The sequence below is a fragment of the Chrysemys picta genome, chromosome 12 (assembly GCF_011386835.1).
Source record: "Chrysemys picta bellii isolate R12L10 chromosome 12, ASM1138683v2, whole genome shotgun sequence".
NCBI classification, from domain to species: domain Eukaryota; kingdom Metazoa; phylum Chordata; order Testudines; family Emydidae; genus Chrysemys; species Chrysemys picta.
Genome location: NC_088802.1, coordinates 16636669 through 16652676, shown reverse-complemented (window position 1 = coordinate 16652676; position 16008 = coordinate 16636669). Strand labels below are relative to the sequence as shown.

The 16008-nt window shown below is 52.4% G+C and overlaps 2 protein-coding genes across 2 annotated transcripts in view; both read left to right on the top strand.

Annotated features, from left to right (window-relative positions):
- LOC101949556 (butyrophilin subfamily 1 member A1-like) overlaps positions 1 to 6122 on the top strand; it is a 42487-nt gene extending 36365 nt beyond the window's left edge. Inside the window, exon 9 of the mRNA XM_065564987.1 lies at positions 5027 to 6122. Within this exon, the coding sequence (XP_065421059.1) occupies positions 5027 to 5586 (560 nt within the window). The 3' untranslated portion in view covers positions 5587 to 6122. The remainder of the gene's footprint in view (positions 1 to 5026) is intronic.
- Positions 6123 to 11950: 5828 nt separating this feature from the next.
- LOC101940817 (uncharacterized) overlaps positions 11951 to 16008 on the top strand; it is a 38123-nt gene continuing 34065 nt past the window's right edge. Inside the window, 3 exon segments of the mRNA XM_065563893.1 lie at positions 11951 to 12698; positions 15027 to 15122; positions 15700 to 15930. Of these exon segments, the coding sequence (XP_065419965.1) occupies positions 12282 to 12698; positions 15027 to 15122; positions 15700 to 15930 (744 nt within the window). The 5' untranslated portion in view covers positions 11951 to 12281.

The window sequence follows — 16008 nt, the reverse complement described above, 5'->3', positions numbered from 1 at the left end:
TCTGGATGGAGACACTTTCACACTGACCCAGGAATTGGTACTGGGAGGCCCCACTGCCCAGGAGGCCGAGGGCTCTCGCTCTCCTGCCCTGGGGGTGAAGGGAGGGGCCCTGGGGCTGCTGTTCCCCGTCCCACGAATGGGGTGAAGGGGACGTGGACACAGACAATGTCCCGGCTTGCGCTGGGAGGGGCAGACCTGGCTCCACCCTGGGCTTCAGAGCCTGAGCTCCAGTCTGAGCCTGAACGTCTACGTGGCTATTTTTACCGCCACAGAGGGAGCCCCGCAAGCCTGAATCTGTTGACCTGGCTCTGGAACTCACTGCTGCAGGCTGTGTAGACAAACCCAAAGTGTCTCCAGGGTCTGGGTGTAAAAGTTCCCAAAGTGTCTGACCCAGGGCTGGCTAATAAGAGAGAGGCGGGTGGCGGAGGAAAGTAGTTACATGGAGAAGTCTGAGGCAATGTGACCAATATCTGCTCTGTGAGATGTTCAGGTGCATCTGCAGGGGTCTGTGCTGCTTGCAGCGTCCATGCAACAAATCACTCTGGGCAGAGAGTTCAGGCTGGAACCAAGTCTCCATTTTCACCCTGAGTTTGTGGGGTGAGATCAGGGGTGCAGGGGGAATTTTTCTACCAAGGGCAAATTTAACAGCAGTTCTGGAGAGTTTCATAGCTGATGTCCTGAGCCTGGCCTGCCCGTAAGTTTCTGGGGATATCGACAGTCACTGACTGTGAGTCACTAGGATTTGGGCTCCTAAGTTGCTCTGACAGGTTTGAAGTGGAGCTGGATGAAATGTTTTGGGTTGATTGAATCCATGTTGAGTTTGCTGAATAGTTTCAATGAACAAACAAAGGTGCCAGCACTTCCCTTTTAGTCTTTAGCCCAGTGGTTGGGCCTTCAGCTGGGAGCCCCAGGTTCAATCACCCCTGTGTGATGTGGGGCAGGAATTGGAATGTGGGTCTCCCTACCTCAGATAAGGGCTGGAACTGCTGGCCTCCGGGTGTCTGATGTGGGGCTCCCACAATCTCTCCTGCTGATGGCATTCCCCTGTGTCTAAACACTGCCATGGGCACTGGGCCAGAGCGTGGGAGTGAGAATGACTCTGCAGCCCAGGGGGTCAGGCCCCCACCTCGGAGCCCAGAGTCCAGCTCCCCTGCTCCAGTGACCCTGTAATTATTGATCCATAACCCCAGTGAGGGGAGGGGTTACGGCCCCTGGCACAGCAGTGTCTCAGGTCGTGTCTGCCGGGGTTTTCATTCAGTGATAAAGCTGCCCTGGTGCAAGCCCCTAGTGCAGACGTGCTGCGCAGCACCCGGTGCAGCTTATCTCCGATGGAGGGGGCAGTAAGTTGGGAAATGCCCCCTCCCCTCCCGATTGTCCCGGACTCAAGAGCAACAGCCAAATCATTTCTCATTTACCCCACCCCGGAATCCCCCACTGCACTGCCCCCTCCTAGTGAGCCCAGCCCAGACACACTGCCCGTGCCCTGGGGGAGGGGCTGGGCCGGGAGAGGGGAGGGGAGGGGGTTGTCTGCCTGCAAGCTGGAAGAGTCCCAGCTTCACCCCCTTGGGCAGGGCTGCCCGGCCAGTGTGTGTAGGGACGGCACAGACCTGATCTTAGCGACAAACCAACCACACATGGCCCGAAAGCAACAGAGACTCCCTGGGGCCTGCCTCTCCCTCACCCCTCTCTGGCTCCTGCCCCTCCCGTACCCTTCCCTCATCCATGTGCTCACCTGGCCCCTGCCTCTATCCTCACTTCTCCCCTTCGCACCTCCCCTTCTTCTCACCCCCTTTCTGCTCCCCTAGGCCCCTCTGCCCCCGCTTTGCCTCCCTGACTCATGCCCCTGCCCTCCACCCACCTCTGCCCCACTGGATTCCCCCTTTGCCCCCTGCCGTCCTGGCACCTGCCCCTCGTCCCCAAACAGCCTCTGCATCCTGGAGCCCACCCATCACTTCACCCCCCTTCTACCACCTGGCATCCTCCTCTCTCCTTTCACCCTCTGCTGCCCATCTTCTCCCCGGTGCCACCCCACCCCTCACCCTCCTCTGCTGTCCTGATTCCTACCATTCTCCTCTCCTCAGCCCTCTCTGACCCCTGGCACCCACCCCTTCCCTCACCCCCCTGTGCCTACCCCTCCTCTGACCTTCTGGCTCCTGCCCCTCCTCGATTCCCTCTCCTAACACCTCCCTCTACCCACCTGCCCTGCCTCTCTCCTCGCCCCTCTCTGCCCCCTGGTGTCCACCCCTCCCATTGCCCCCCCACTCTGCCCCCTGGTGCCTGTCCCTCCCTCCTCTGCCCTCCCTGGGCCTGCCCTTCTGCTCAACCCCCTCAATTCCCCTGGCACCTGCCCTTTCCCTTACCCCCCCACACCCACCTGGTGCCAACCCCTTCCCTCACTCCCCGTGGCCCCTGACACCTACCCCTCCCCTCACTTCTCTCCTCCCTGGTGCCTACCCCTTCTGCCCCACTGACCCCGCTTTCCTCACGCCCCTCTTCCCCAATCACCCATGACTTGCCCCACCCCCTGTCTTTCTTGTGCTCACCCCTCCATTCACCCCCACTCTCCTGACACACACTCCTCCCCCACCCCCTTCCTTCCTTTTGTCTGGCCCTTCCTTTTCCCCCTTCGGTCTCCCAGAACCTGCCCCATCCCCTGCCCTTCTGGTGTCCACCACTTCCCTTGCTCCTCCTCTACCCCCAATACCTGCCCCTCCTCTTTCCCCTTGTTGGTGCTGTTGCTTGCCCCATTCCATGCCACACCACTGTCCCCCTGGCACTTGCCCCTCCCCCAGCCCCATTGTTGCCTGCCCCTCTGCTTTCCCTCCTGTGCCCCCCAGCTATCACACCTCCCTTTGTACCCCTCTATCCCCCTCGCATCCACCCCTTCCCATGCCCTCCCACCCACTGACGACTGCACCTTCCCTCACCCCCTGCTCATTTGTCCCTGGTGCCTTCCCTATCCCACGCCCCACCACTGTCCCCAACTCATTTGTCTCTTCCCCACTTTGCCATCCAGTGCTTGCCCCTTCCTTCTCCCACACTGGCCCCTACCTTTACCCTCAGCACAAGCCGCTTCCCTCATCCTCCCACGCCCTGGGGCCTGCCCCTTCCCTCGCACACACACACACCCCCAACCTTCCACTTAGTTCTTCCCCTTTCCCTCCCCTTGCCCTCTGCATCCCTGACACCTGGACCTCTCACCCCACCAATCCCTTTGTGCCAGCCCCTCTGTTCATTCCTCCTCTGCCCTCCTGAGGCCCATCTCTACCATTGCCACCATCTGCCTCCATGGTGCCTGCCCTTTCCCATGCCCCCTCTGCCTGCCTGATGCAAGTCCCTTCCCTCGTCCCCCTTTTGGAATCCTGGTCTCTGCCCTTCCCCTCACCCCATCTCCACCCCACTAGTGCCCTCCACTCCCCTCAGCCTCTCCTAACCTCTGGGTCCCGCCTCTCCCCTCACACTCCCTCTGCCCCTCTGGTGCCCACATCTCCACACCCCTCTACCCCCCTAGGGCCTGCCTTTCTCCACCCTGCTCTCTCTGCCCCCCTGTGCTCATCTGTTCCCTTGCCCCCACTCTGCCCCCTGGTGCCCGCCCCTCTCCTCTCTCCCCTCCTTCCATCTGCCCCTCTGCTCAACCCCCCCCATCCCTCCTGGTGACTACCCCTTCCCTCCCACCTCTGTCCTCCTGGCACCCACCCTTCATGCCCCTCTCCTCCTTGATAACTTCCCTTTCCCCCACTGCCCTGTTGCCCCCAGGGCTCCCTCCACTCTTTGCCCACCATACCCCTCTGGCACCTGCCCTACACCTCACCCCTCTTTGTCCCCTTCTAATCTGTGTCTCCCCCTGCCCCCTCCTTTTCCCCTGGCGCCAGCCCCTTCTTCTACTCCCCCTCTGCCTCCCTAGCAGCTGCACCTCTGTTCACCCCTTGTGTCCCCTGGTGCAAGCACATTCCCTCTCCCCTCTTTGTCCCCCCAGTGCCTGCCCCCTCTCCTGACCTCCCTCCTTTGGACTATTGGTGCCCACCCCTCTCCTTGTCTCTCTCTTTCCCTTGGCACCAATCCTACCCCTCACTCATGCTGTACAGCCCTGGTACCTGCCCCTTGTCATCCTACTTAGCCCCCCTCTCCAGTGCCCGACCCTCCCATCACCCCACTCTGCCCTCGGCACATGCTCCTCTCCTCACCCCCCGCAGCCCCCTGGTACCTGCCCCTCCTCCTCTTGCCCTCTTCCACCTACTGGTGACACTGTCCCTGCCATAGCCAGCCCCTCTGCCCCCAGGCTTCTGCCTCACTCTGTCCCCCTGGAGCCTGCCCATTTGCTCCCCCCCGCCGGTCCTGGCGCCTGCCCCACTCCTCATCCCCACCATCCCCTGGCATCTGTCCCTCCCCTTGATTCCCCCTGCCCCATTGGAGCTCCCCCCATTCCCTCACACCCCTCTGCCCTTGGTGCCCGCCCCTTCCCTTGCTTCCCTGTGCCCCTGGGGTCTGTCCCCTTCTCCCCTGTGCCCATCTCTCCCCTCACCCCCCTGGAACATGCTCTTCCCTTCACCCCCCTCCAGCCCCCTGGTACCCCCCCACTCCTCTCACCCCCCACAGTCCCCTGGGGTCTGTTCCTTCTCCTCCCCTGGAGCCCCCACCTCCCCCCACCCCTTGCAGCCCCCTGGGACCTGCCCTTCCCTTCACCCCCCTCTGCCCTCCTGGTGCCTGCTCCTCTGGCCCCCCATTGCCCTTGTGCCTCCCCTCCCCTCTGCCCCTCCCTCCATCGCCTCCTCTCCTGTCACCTCCCCCTCCCCTTTCCTCTCCCAGCATCTACTTGTCCCCTCCCCCGCCTCCACTAACACCTTCTCACCCCACCCCCGCTCCTCCTGCCCTTTCCCCCCATTGTCTCCTCACAGTTAGACGGGCCCTGACTCCCCTCAGCAACAACCCCCCCCCCACAACGATTAACGGGGATGCAGGTTAATTTCCCTTTGATCCCAGGGACCAGCCCCTGCCCCCGGCCCTGACTCTGTGACTCTCTCCCTAGTGGATGTGACTCTGGATCCAGACACGGCTCATCCCAAACTCGTCCTGTCTGAGGATCGGAAACGTGTGAGACTCGGAGACAAACGCCAGATTCTGCCTGACAAGCCTGAGAGATTTGATAAATATCCCTGTGTCCTGGGCACTGAGGGATTCACAGGTGGGAGGCGTTACTGGGAGGTGGAGGTGGGAGACAAGCCTGACTGGGACCTGGGGGTTTGTAGGGAATCTGTGAGCAGGAAGGGGAATGTCACATACACACCTGAGGATGGATACTGGGTCGTGTGGCTGGAGGATGGGGAATACGAGGCCTTCACCTCCCCCAGGACCCCCCTCCCCGTGAGCGTCAGGCCCAGCCGGGTGGGGATTTTCCTGGACTATGAGGCGGGCGAGGTCTCGTTTTACAATGTGACTGACAGGTCCCATCTCTTCACTTTCACTGGCACCTTCTCCGGGACGCTCCGCCCTTATTTCAGTCCCTCTCTAAACGCTGGGGGTACAAATGCGGCTCCCCTGATAATCTGCCCGGTCCCAGCTCAGGCCGGAGGGAATCTCTGTCCCTGACAGTGACCCCGCGGCACAGACTGTCCCCTCCCAGCGCTGCTGCTCTTCCCACCCCCTGTGGTGGGGGCCAGTGACTGCAGCAACTGGAGTTTTTGTGCTGACCGGACGCTGCCAGTTTCCCTTTTCAACAGGAGGTTCCAGTCGAAAAACAGACACCTGGGAACCCCCAGCCCTCACCTTCCCTGTCCCCTGCCCCAGGGGTAGCAGATGGGGGTGGATGGGGTCATTTACCCCTGTCTGAATTTTCTATCCCTGTGAAAGCTCAACATAAAATATGAAAGAAAAAAGATTTTTCTAATTTAGAAAATATTATTGTAACAAGGTGTAAATACAAGAACATTTTAATTTACATTTCAACAGTATTTCAAAAACAAGCATCTCAACGTATTTTTAGAATTGGAATTATTTACATTTATTTTTTGATTCTTCCCTCAAGTCTAGTTTAACTTCTCTAAATAACATCATTTGTATTTCAACTGTGGAATTTCAAGAAATCCAAAATATTTATCTTAACAAAATAAACCATTACATTGTCAGAGGAGGTTATTCGGTTATAATGTACATGTGTCGTAAACATCACAACTACACACATGTGCAGCTGCTCTCTCTCCCCCTCTCTTTATTGTCTTGACTGGTTCTCTCTGGAAGGCAGGGCACATACACCCACCTCATGCACTACATCTTTGAAAATTAATAGGTGAAAAAATGATAGAATTAATTAAGCAATATATTTAAGTGAACTCACACAAGATTATATATTTGTCTTTGAAGTTCTGTCAGCATTAAGTCATTTGATTTTTAACTTTCTATCTACATATAATTGGTAATCAAGGTATGACCCTCCTTTCTTTTTCTCACATCAATTAACAAAACAGAGTCCCCACGGTGTCCTCTGTACAGTGTGACTTTGCACGCGTGGTGCCTGTGAAGTCATGATGGCAGGGGCAGGGTCAAGCCAACGAGGGCGGGCCCATCCTGTTCCAGAAGTTCTGGAATGTGCAGTAGTTGGGGATGTGTCAGTGGCCACCCTACTTGTCTACACAGGGGGGTTAAACTGGATTAAGTTGAGTTAATTTGATTTAAAAAGTATGTGCACACATACCACAATCCTTCCCAGCACACTAATTCTGCATTCATGGTGAACTCTGGAGTCCTCTTGCAAAGTGGATCCCCATGCTGCGAATAAAGTTCCATCCGTCTATTGTTTGAGTGCACACAATCCTGCTGCACACCACTTTGGCAGTCCTCCAATAGCTATCCCACACTGCTGTGCAGGGAACTGTTATTGACCTGTTTACCTGTGTGTCCTCTGGTGTCTACTTCCCAGGATGACCCATCCCCCATTTAAAAGTTGGGATGGAGACAAATTTTGCCCATTTCCTCCTGGGTTTGAGTGTCTCGCGGTTGCTGCAATATTACCCCAGGAACCCTACGACACTCCTTGAGCAGCCTCTGGGAGCCGCGCTGAGACCTGGATATCAGTGACATTGGGGAAGAAGCCTTGGTTCAGGAAGCTCTTGTAGCCAGTCACTGCGATAGAGATCTGTCTGTGGTGTCACTGAGGGGCCGTGACTGGGATGCTGACCAGGGTCTGATAAAGGAATTTACATCCCTGTTACACACAGTGACCAGCACAAGAGAGACCTTTATCTGCTGCACTGATAGGGCCCCACTCAGCGTTACCTGGCAGGGCTGTGTCTGTGCAATTAGGGGAGTGGGTTTGGGGGATTCCCAGGTCCTCTCAGGGCCATTCACTGTGTTATCTGACTCCGAGATGGGCACCTCCGGCATTTCCTGCACTGGGGGAGTCTCTGCCCAAGGAGGGGAGTGAAACAGCCCCAGGGGCCAGCGCGGAGGCAGGAGTGAGAGCGCTGGGGCCCTGCTGTATGGGCTGCTCCATGCTGCAGACTCAGCCCTGTTGGGGAGCTGGTCCCAGTGAGATGGAAGGGTGAGGTGAGCTGGGGAAGGGGATTCGGTGGCTGGGCTAGGGGAAGGGGAGTGAGACCCCTACCCCAGGGCTGTGTGAGTGATGGGCCCAGGCTGGGTAAATGGGACCCGCTCACAGGAAGCATCCCGCGCAGCTTGTTCTCGCCACGTGTTCACCTGACCACACGGCTCCTCCCCAACTGCACGTCCTTCACCTGGGCACCTTCCTGTACAACCGCATCCCTAACCCCTCCTTGCTGTGCTCTGTACCCAGCAGCACCCGCCCTCAGTGCCATCTGTGGGGAGGAAGCTGGTGAGTCTGAGCTGGGCAAGTGTTATGCTCGGGTCATGGCAGGGTGCGCACTCGGCCTTCAGGGGGCAGCACCGACAATGGCATTCAACACAGAGTTCAGCTGTCTCAGTGAGATGGGCTCCCCGGTCGAATGGACTGTACCGAACACAGACAAAGCAGCCAAGCTGCTACCTAGCCAGCCTGGTTTTATTCCGGCTGATTGTCTCAGGGGATGTGCTGTAGCCATTGATCCTGACCTACCCCCAGCCAGCATCAGGTCTGCCCTCCCCTAGGGCAGAAGGCTGAAGAAGGGCTGTAGCTCGTCGCTAAAATCTCTTTGTCGGGGTTTTTCCAGTCAATGATTTGGGGACATGTAATTTGAGTCCAGTCGATAACTCAGAGGCTGCTCAAACTATTTTTGAAAAGAAAAAAAATACACGTCTGCCGGCTGGCTGGGAGGAAGAGGGGTGTTGGGGGCAGAAGAGCAGGCGGTTTGGGGGAGAGGGGTTTAGCTCTGCATCAAGGGATGGGGGATTATACAGATGGGAATAAATGGGTGACAGGGGAGGGAAGAGAGGTTGAGGGCTCACCTGAGAGGAGGAGGTGGGTGTAGGGTGACCAGACAGCAAATGTGAAAAATTGGGACAGGGGGTGGGGGGTAATAAGAGCCTATATAAGAAAAAGACCCCAAAATCGGGACTGTCCCTATAAAATCTGGACATCTGGTCACCCTAGGTGGGTGTGACGGGTCCCCACAGCACAACCTGGACTGTGGGACCCCTGCGCCCTCCAAACCCACCTTTCACACTGTGATGCTGGTGTCAAGCTACAAGCCTTGACAGGCAGTGCACATACACAGCCACTCACAGGCAGGGACACACCCAGCTGTGTTACATGAATGATCTCCTAGCCACTCATGGACCATCAATAGGGAGGCTCCAGCCAATTCCCCCCAGCTCCCCTGCCTTACACCCCAGAATTATACTGCCTTGCACTGGTCAGGAGCCTGGCCTGTGTAAATTCATTACTTACTTCTTCACCACTTCTTCATAGGAAAGTGGATGTGCACCAGCCTTTGTAATCTGAGCTGAGATTCCCCCAAGCACTTCAACCAAACACACACTGGTTTAGGTAAAATATAAAACAGATTGATTACCTACAGAAAGATAGCTTGTAAGTGATAAGTAGCAGGCATAGAGCTCAAAGTTGGTTACCTAAGAAATAAAAATAGAAATGCATCTGAATTCGGACTTTAATAGACTAAGCAAGGTTGAATCAAGCAATGTCTTGCCCTAACAGATGGTACAAGCAGGTTACAGTTCCTTAAAACACAGACAGGATTCCAGGCCAGCCTGGGACCAAACTTTCCCAGTTCAAAGTCTTTGTATTTCAGATCTTCTTCCAGGTGTTGAGAGGGGGAAGGGGGGAAGAGGCCAAGTAATGATGTCACTCTCCTTCTTTTATACTTTCTTCCAGCTGCTAGAAAGATCCTTGGGAGGTGTGTTAGGCCTTGTCTCCACTACAGAGATTTGTCAATGCAAATTATGCCAACAATCAAAAATCGGTATAATTACATCGCTGGTGCATGTTCACACTGTGCTCCTTCTGTCGGCAGAGCGCAGCCACACTTGGTGCTCTAGCATCAGCAGTGAGAGCAGTTGGAAAGGCTGGATCCCGCACCGCTCTCTACTGGGGTGGTCACTGTTCTGAACTAGGGCTGTTGATTAATTCCAGTTAACTCACGCGATTAACACAAAAAATTAAATTAATACAAAAAATTAAAAATTTAATCATGATTAAAAAAATTAATCACAATTAATCACAGTTTTAATCGCACTGTTAAACAGTAGAATACCAATTGAAATGTATTCAATATTTTTGGATGTTTTTCTGCATTTTAAAATATATTTATTTCAGTTACAACACAGAACCCGTTGGAGGGAGCTGGGTTTGGTGGGGGAGGCAGCAGCTGGGGCTGGGCAGTCTCCATGGGGGACAAGGTTCTCGCTGTAGAGGATTTTACACCAGTATTTAATAACCAGAGGAAAGGGGGTGATATCAGTGGGGATTTTATTTCCAAATGGAAGAATTAGAGAGAAAACAGCAACATCTGCAGCTGGAGATGAGTGTCTAGTACTTGAAAAATGGCCTTTCCTTAAAGGTGATCTGAAGGGGAGAGAATAACTGGGATCTGCTTCCTTTTGTGATTCTCTAGGTCACATAGAGGAGGCCTGACAGCTTCCTGGCATGGTTTTCTTCCACCTGAAAAAATGAATTGTGCTTGAGTTTTCTTCCCAAAATACCTTCCCTCCCCTGTTGTTGCTGTGGCTGGTTGGGAAACTACCATGTGTATTGGGAGCTTTCTTAGGGCCAGTCTACACTTCAAACACTACAGCAGCACAGCTGTGCTGGTGTAGCACATCAGTGAAGATGCTCCCTGCACCAACAGGAGGCGTCTCCACTTCCCCGAGAGCTGGTGGCTGTGTTGGAAGAAGCCCTGCCCCATTGTCAGGTCTACACAGGGGTTAGTTTGGTTTAACTGTGTCAAATCAGGGGGGTGGATTTTTCACACCCTGAGCGGCGTAATTCTACCGACTTAATTTCCGATGATAGACCTGGCCTCAGATTCTCAGCGCAGATGGAGGGGCTGAATATTGAACTAACATAGCTTTTGCACCAAGTGTTCTTAAGACCAGAATTTTTAATTAATAAAAGCATAAAAAAGCTTGAAGGCCTTTTTCACCTCTATTGATCCCAGGGAAACAACGATCAGAAAACTTATTATTTGATCTTTTCCTGGTCGCCTTTAAAAATTGTGGCTGCATCGCCTCAATTCAGGTTTAGGTGGAAGGGAGCTTGATGTTGGTAAAGGTCTGTGCCCCAGAAAGGTCTAATCACACCTTTCTGCCACTAGTTAATTATACTAATAACTAAAATGCTGATGAGGAAGGTAAAGCACTGACACTCGGATGTGTAATTTCAGAATCATAAAATATGAAGTGTAGCCTTTTCTGTTTAGAGTAAATGTAGTGATGTTATCTTACATCACTCTGGGTTCGGCTCTGGTTGCTACAGTTTCCAGCTCAACAGAGGGAAAGTCACCTCTGCTACTCGTTTCAGATTTAGGGTCTCTAGAAACTCATGAAGACCAAGGAGAGTGACCACACATACATCCGCCACGTCTAATCTGTATTACAAGTTTTATTAGAGTCACAAGCAACGTTATAATTACCAAAGCATATATTAATTTTATGAATACCCATGCACAAGTTATTAATATAGTCATACTCATATCCTCAAAGATATTCTTAGGGTCTGATGGATTCCTCAGCAATTGATCATCAGTAGAGGGACGGTGCCTGCTGGGAATTTTCCCTTGGGTACTCCCAATTTTACTCAACCTGGGAACCTGCCTTCCCTCTAAGGTGCAGGCCTGGGCAGGCACACAAGAGGGCATCAAGTGCCGCACACCTACTTAGTGGAGCTATGCAGGTGTGGCTCAACTAATTAGGCACCTGGACCCCGGAGAGGCTGCACGTGTAAGAGGTGAGGTGGTGGTGTGGGAGGGGGAATGGGGACAATGTGGGGGTGAGGGACAGTGGGGAGTTTGGGGTGTGCAGGGCTGCCAAGTCGAGGAAGCAACGTCTCTCCCCTAACCCCTGCTGAGCTGCCGTGGCCCCGGGAAGAGAGAGGCGTCTCTCTCCCAGCCCCAGCTCTGGGGCTGAGATAACAGGTTGGAATTACAGGCAGGCGGGATCTTCTCTCAGAAATAGTTGTTAGGGCTCTAACAGTGAAGGCATGCAGCATTTCCATTGATAATAACTGAAATTTACAAATAGGCACAGTAAGAAAAATGCGGCATGAGAACTCATTAGAGTTTGATTTAAGGGTGTTTACTTAGTATATTTTGAAATGTGATGCTGATAATTTGTGTTTTAATGGTTACAAAGTTTTAACTTTTTGAATCTCGGTATCTACTGTCATTAAATAATTATTGTGTTATCAAAATATTGTCTGACCCTCCCCCATAAATTCCCACAACTGTGAACATTTAAATTGATAAAAACTGTGCAACTGTGAACGTTTACATAGATAAATATAAAAAAATACTTAAAAATAAATATTAATTTTATCTGTCAAAATTATATATTGAATAAAATGAATTCTGCCCAAGCCTAAATATCACTCCTTAGACACACAGCTCTGCAAGCTCGTCAGGACAGGTGGACGGATTCTGATGTCTATCTGAAGCCCCAGTGACCCTCCCCACCAGCACAGGGGGTGACTGCAGGACCAGAGCCCTAGTGGGTACATTTTTCACCAAAGTCTCCAGGGCAGTAATGTTGGCTCTTTCCAATTCAGCAAACAGTGAGTGAGTCAGTTCCAGGAAGGGAAACACCCCCTTGCTGCTGCAGGCGGGGCATAGTGTGAACTCAGGAAATTCAAACTAACCCTGTTACTCTGCCCACAGGGAGCCATGGCTGCAGAGAACCCCAGTGAAAGTCTCCAGGAGGAAGCTACATGTCCCGTCTGTCTGGAGTATTTAACAGAACCTGTCACTCTGGAGTGTGGGCACAATTTCTGCCGAGCCTGCATCAGCCAGTGCTGGGAGGGATTCGATACAGCCGCCTCCTGCCCTCAGTGCAGAGAAACTGTGCAACAGAGAAACCTCAGGCCAAACACGCAGCTGGCAAATGTCCTAGAAATAGCCAAACGGCTGAGTTTACAGGCAGCAAAAGGAGCAAGAGAGGAGAGGGTGTGTGAGAGACACCAGGAGGCTCTGAAACTGTTCTGTGAAGAGGATCAAACCCCCATCTGTGTGGTGTGTGACAGATCTCGGGCTCACAGTGCTCACACGGTGGTTCCCATAGAGGAGGCTGCCCAGGAGTACAAGGTAGGGAATTGCTGTTAAGTTTAATGGGTAATAACTTTGGATTTTAATTACAGGCTAATTTCACTGAAAGTTACCTGGCACAGGTGTGATGCATCATTCAGTTCTGTAAAGCCTTCACTGTATGGGAGATATTATAATAAGTAAATGATCTGCTAGTGTGACAAGAAAGGCAAAAAATGAAGTCTTTAAAGATATCTGACGTGGAAAACTTTTCTCTAAGATTCTCAATCCTTTTCAAAACTACTTTCCACTGTTAATTGAAGCTGTTAATTAGGGTGACCAGACAACAAGTGTGAAAAATCGGGACAGGGTGGGGGGTAATAAGACCCTATATAAGAAAAAGACCCCAAAATTGGGCCTGTCCCTATAAAATCGGGACATCTGGTCACCCTACTGTTAATTGATCAGTAAGGTTTAAATCACAAGAGCTGCAGGCCAATCTATGTGGGTGTGTTACCTTCAGCCTGAAGAAGGGAAGTTAAGAGCTGTTGTTACAGATTTGTTTAATAGAATGTATTATTATTATCTCTATTTGCATCCCAGTAGCCCTAATAGAGCACAAATGAGATCTGGGCCCTGCACAAAACACAGTGAGAGACAATCCCTGCCCTGGACAGTTTACAGTCTAAATAAGCAAGACAAACAAAGGGTGGTAAGGGAAACTGAGGCACAAAGAGGGGTAGTGAGTTGCCCAGGGTCACCCAGCATATCCATGGCCAAGCTCAGCATAGAACCCAGCTCTCCCCTGTCCCAGTCTAGGCCCAAACCACTAGGCCATGCTGCCACCTCAGTATCAGCCCCCGTGAAGAAGTTTGTCCATTAGGAGGGAAAGATTCCTCGATAAAGGTGCCAGGCCCAGCAGGGAGATGAGGTTTCTCACTGGGATTCTAAACTCCCGTGTTGCTCCATGAGGGATTAAACTCAGATGCTGCCAGCCTGCACTAGAGGAGATCACTGGGCTAAACACTGGGTGGACCCCAAACACCTTGAGTCCACCCACAAAAGGGCTCCAGACAAATAACTGCTGGGCGGTGCTGAACTGTATCAATCTGAACTGCACTAGTGTGTACGTGGGCAAGGACCAGCCAAAGTGGTTCCATTAGCCCCACCTGCAGCCTTTGGAAATCTCCCAGAATGCACTGCTTCTGGGACCTTTACCAGGGAATGGGACAGTGAGGTACCTACCCAGAAGACACAGTCACCTCCCAGCAGGGCTGGTGAGTGGGTGCAGGGCACAGGAGAGAGGGTATCTGGGAGGGTTTGTGGGGGGGCTCTGGGCAGCGAGGGAGTGCGGGGTGCTAGGCAGTGGGGGTTGCTAGGCAGTGGGGGGGCGCTGGGGAGGTCTGTGTGGGGCACTGGGAAGTTGTGGTGGGGCTGGGAAGTGGGGTGCCTTAATGTTAAAATGACAGGTTTCAGAGTAGCAGCCGTGTTAGTCTGTATCCGCAAAAAGAAGAACAGGAGTAATTGTGGCACCTTAGAGACTAACAAATTTGTTAGTCTCTAAGGTGCCACAATTACTCCTGTTCTTCTTTTTAATGTTAAAAGTGGTGGTATGCCTACTGCCCATGGAGGTAAGGAGCTCTGAGCTGCTGCGGGCAGCAGAGGACCCTGGAGCTCTGAGTCCCTGCAGGTAGGGGGAGGGAGCTCAGACCCGAGGCCCGCGCAACTGCCCAGCCACCAGAGGCAGTGTGGGGATCCCGCCGGGGACACACAAGCTGTAAATCTAGCTCTGTTTCCTCTTCTCTCTCATTTTGACTGGACAAAGCCACGTCCAGTGCGAGTCCCTACCGGACAGGGATAGTGCTCCACAAAACTGGGACTGCGCAGCTTCAAACCAGACAAATGGCCTCCCGACGTCTCATGGGGTTTGACCTGGTGCTTCAACCAGCTCCGCCCAACCAGTGCAGTCCCCAGGGCTGCAGGGATGAAATTCCAGCCCATATTTAAACCCTGGTGGCTTTTGGGATTTTTATCACTTTGTTCATTAAAACTTCTCGATCACAGGTTTATTGATTCACCCCCATGTGACTCCAGAATCCTGTTATGTGCTACACTACTAATCGATTCACAAATACCAATAAAGCTTGGTTACAAATGAGATCTCTCTCTAATTACAAAAATATAATAATAATATTGAACCTGAATTGCTAACAAGTCTGAATATGACACACTCCCAGTCTCCATTAATAAGGTTTCATCTCCTTGGTGGTCCTGATGTCACAAAGTGATTAGAACCAACCAATCTGAGGTTTGGATGGAAAAATACCCAGCTCCACACCCTTCTCAACCCTCCAAATAAAACCTCCCAAATCATTTCTGTTTCTTCAGGAAAAAATCCAGGCCCATTTGAAGATTCTGAGGGAAGAGAGAGAAAAGCTGCTGGGATTGAAAGTGACTGGAGAGGGGAAAAGCCAGGAGTATCTGGTAGGTGCCTGTTGTTATTAACCAGCAGGGATTGGCAGCGGGAGGTCTGTTCGGAGGCAGACTCCTGTGTGGCCTTGGTGAACATGGACTTGTGTGTGTTTCTCCATGATCATGGATTGCTGGGTTAGATTCATGTGTAGACAAGCCCTAAGCTTCCATTTCAGTTAATGAGTTAATGTCTAGTCCTTGTGGCTTTCATAGAAATCCCCCCAGGTGAACTGACTGTCACCCGTGAAGTGCTGTCCACTGTGTCTGGTCATTGCTCGCATTGTTAACAAGTTTGTTTCTTTTAACTCACCTGGCATCTCTGTCAGTGTAGTGCTGAGTCCTGCCACCTGCTGCTCTGGGTCTGAGTTCCCAGAGACCATGAATAACAGAATATGCTAACATGACAGACATGGAAACATCCCTTTCAGAGATACAGGGGCCAAAGGGGAAGGTTTCAGAGAATCCTCTCCCTAGTACCCATAGAGCAGAGTCAAATGTCAGCAAGCTTGGGATTTTCAAAGAAGTTCTCCCTCCTGCACACTCAGCTCCATCCATGTCCCTGACCAGCCCTTTTTCTATTTTTATACAGAAACAAACACAAACCGAGAGGCAGAAGATTGTGTCTGAATTTCAGCAACTGCGGCAGTTCCTGGAGGAACATGAGCGACTCCTGCTGGCCCAGCTGGAAAAGCTGGACGAAGAGATTGAGAGGATACAAAATGAAAATTTCAATAAACTCTCCAAGGAGATTTCCCATCTCAGTGAGCTGATCGGTGAGATGGAGTGGAAGTGGCAGAAGCCAACGAGTGAATTCCTGCAGGTGAGATTGAGTGAGAAACATAGGCACTGATTCTGTGGGTGCTCCAGGGCTGGAGCACCCATGGAAAAAGTTGGCAGG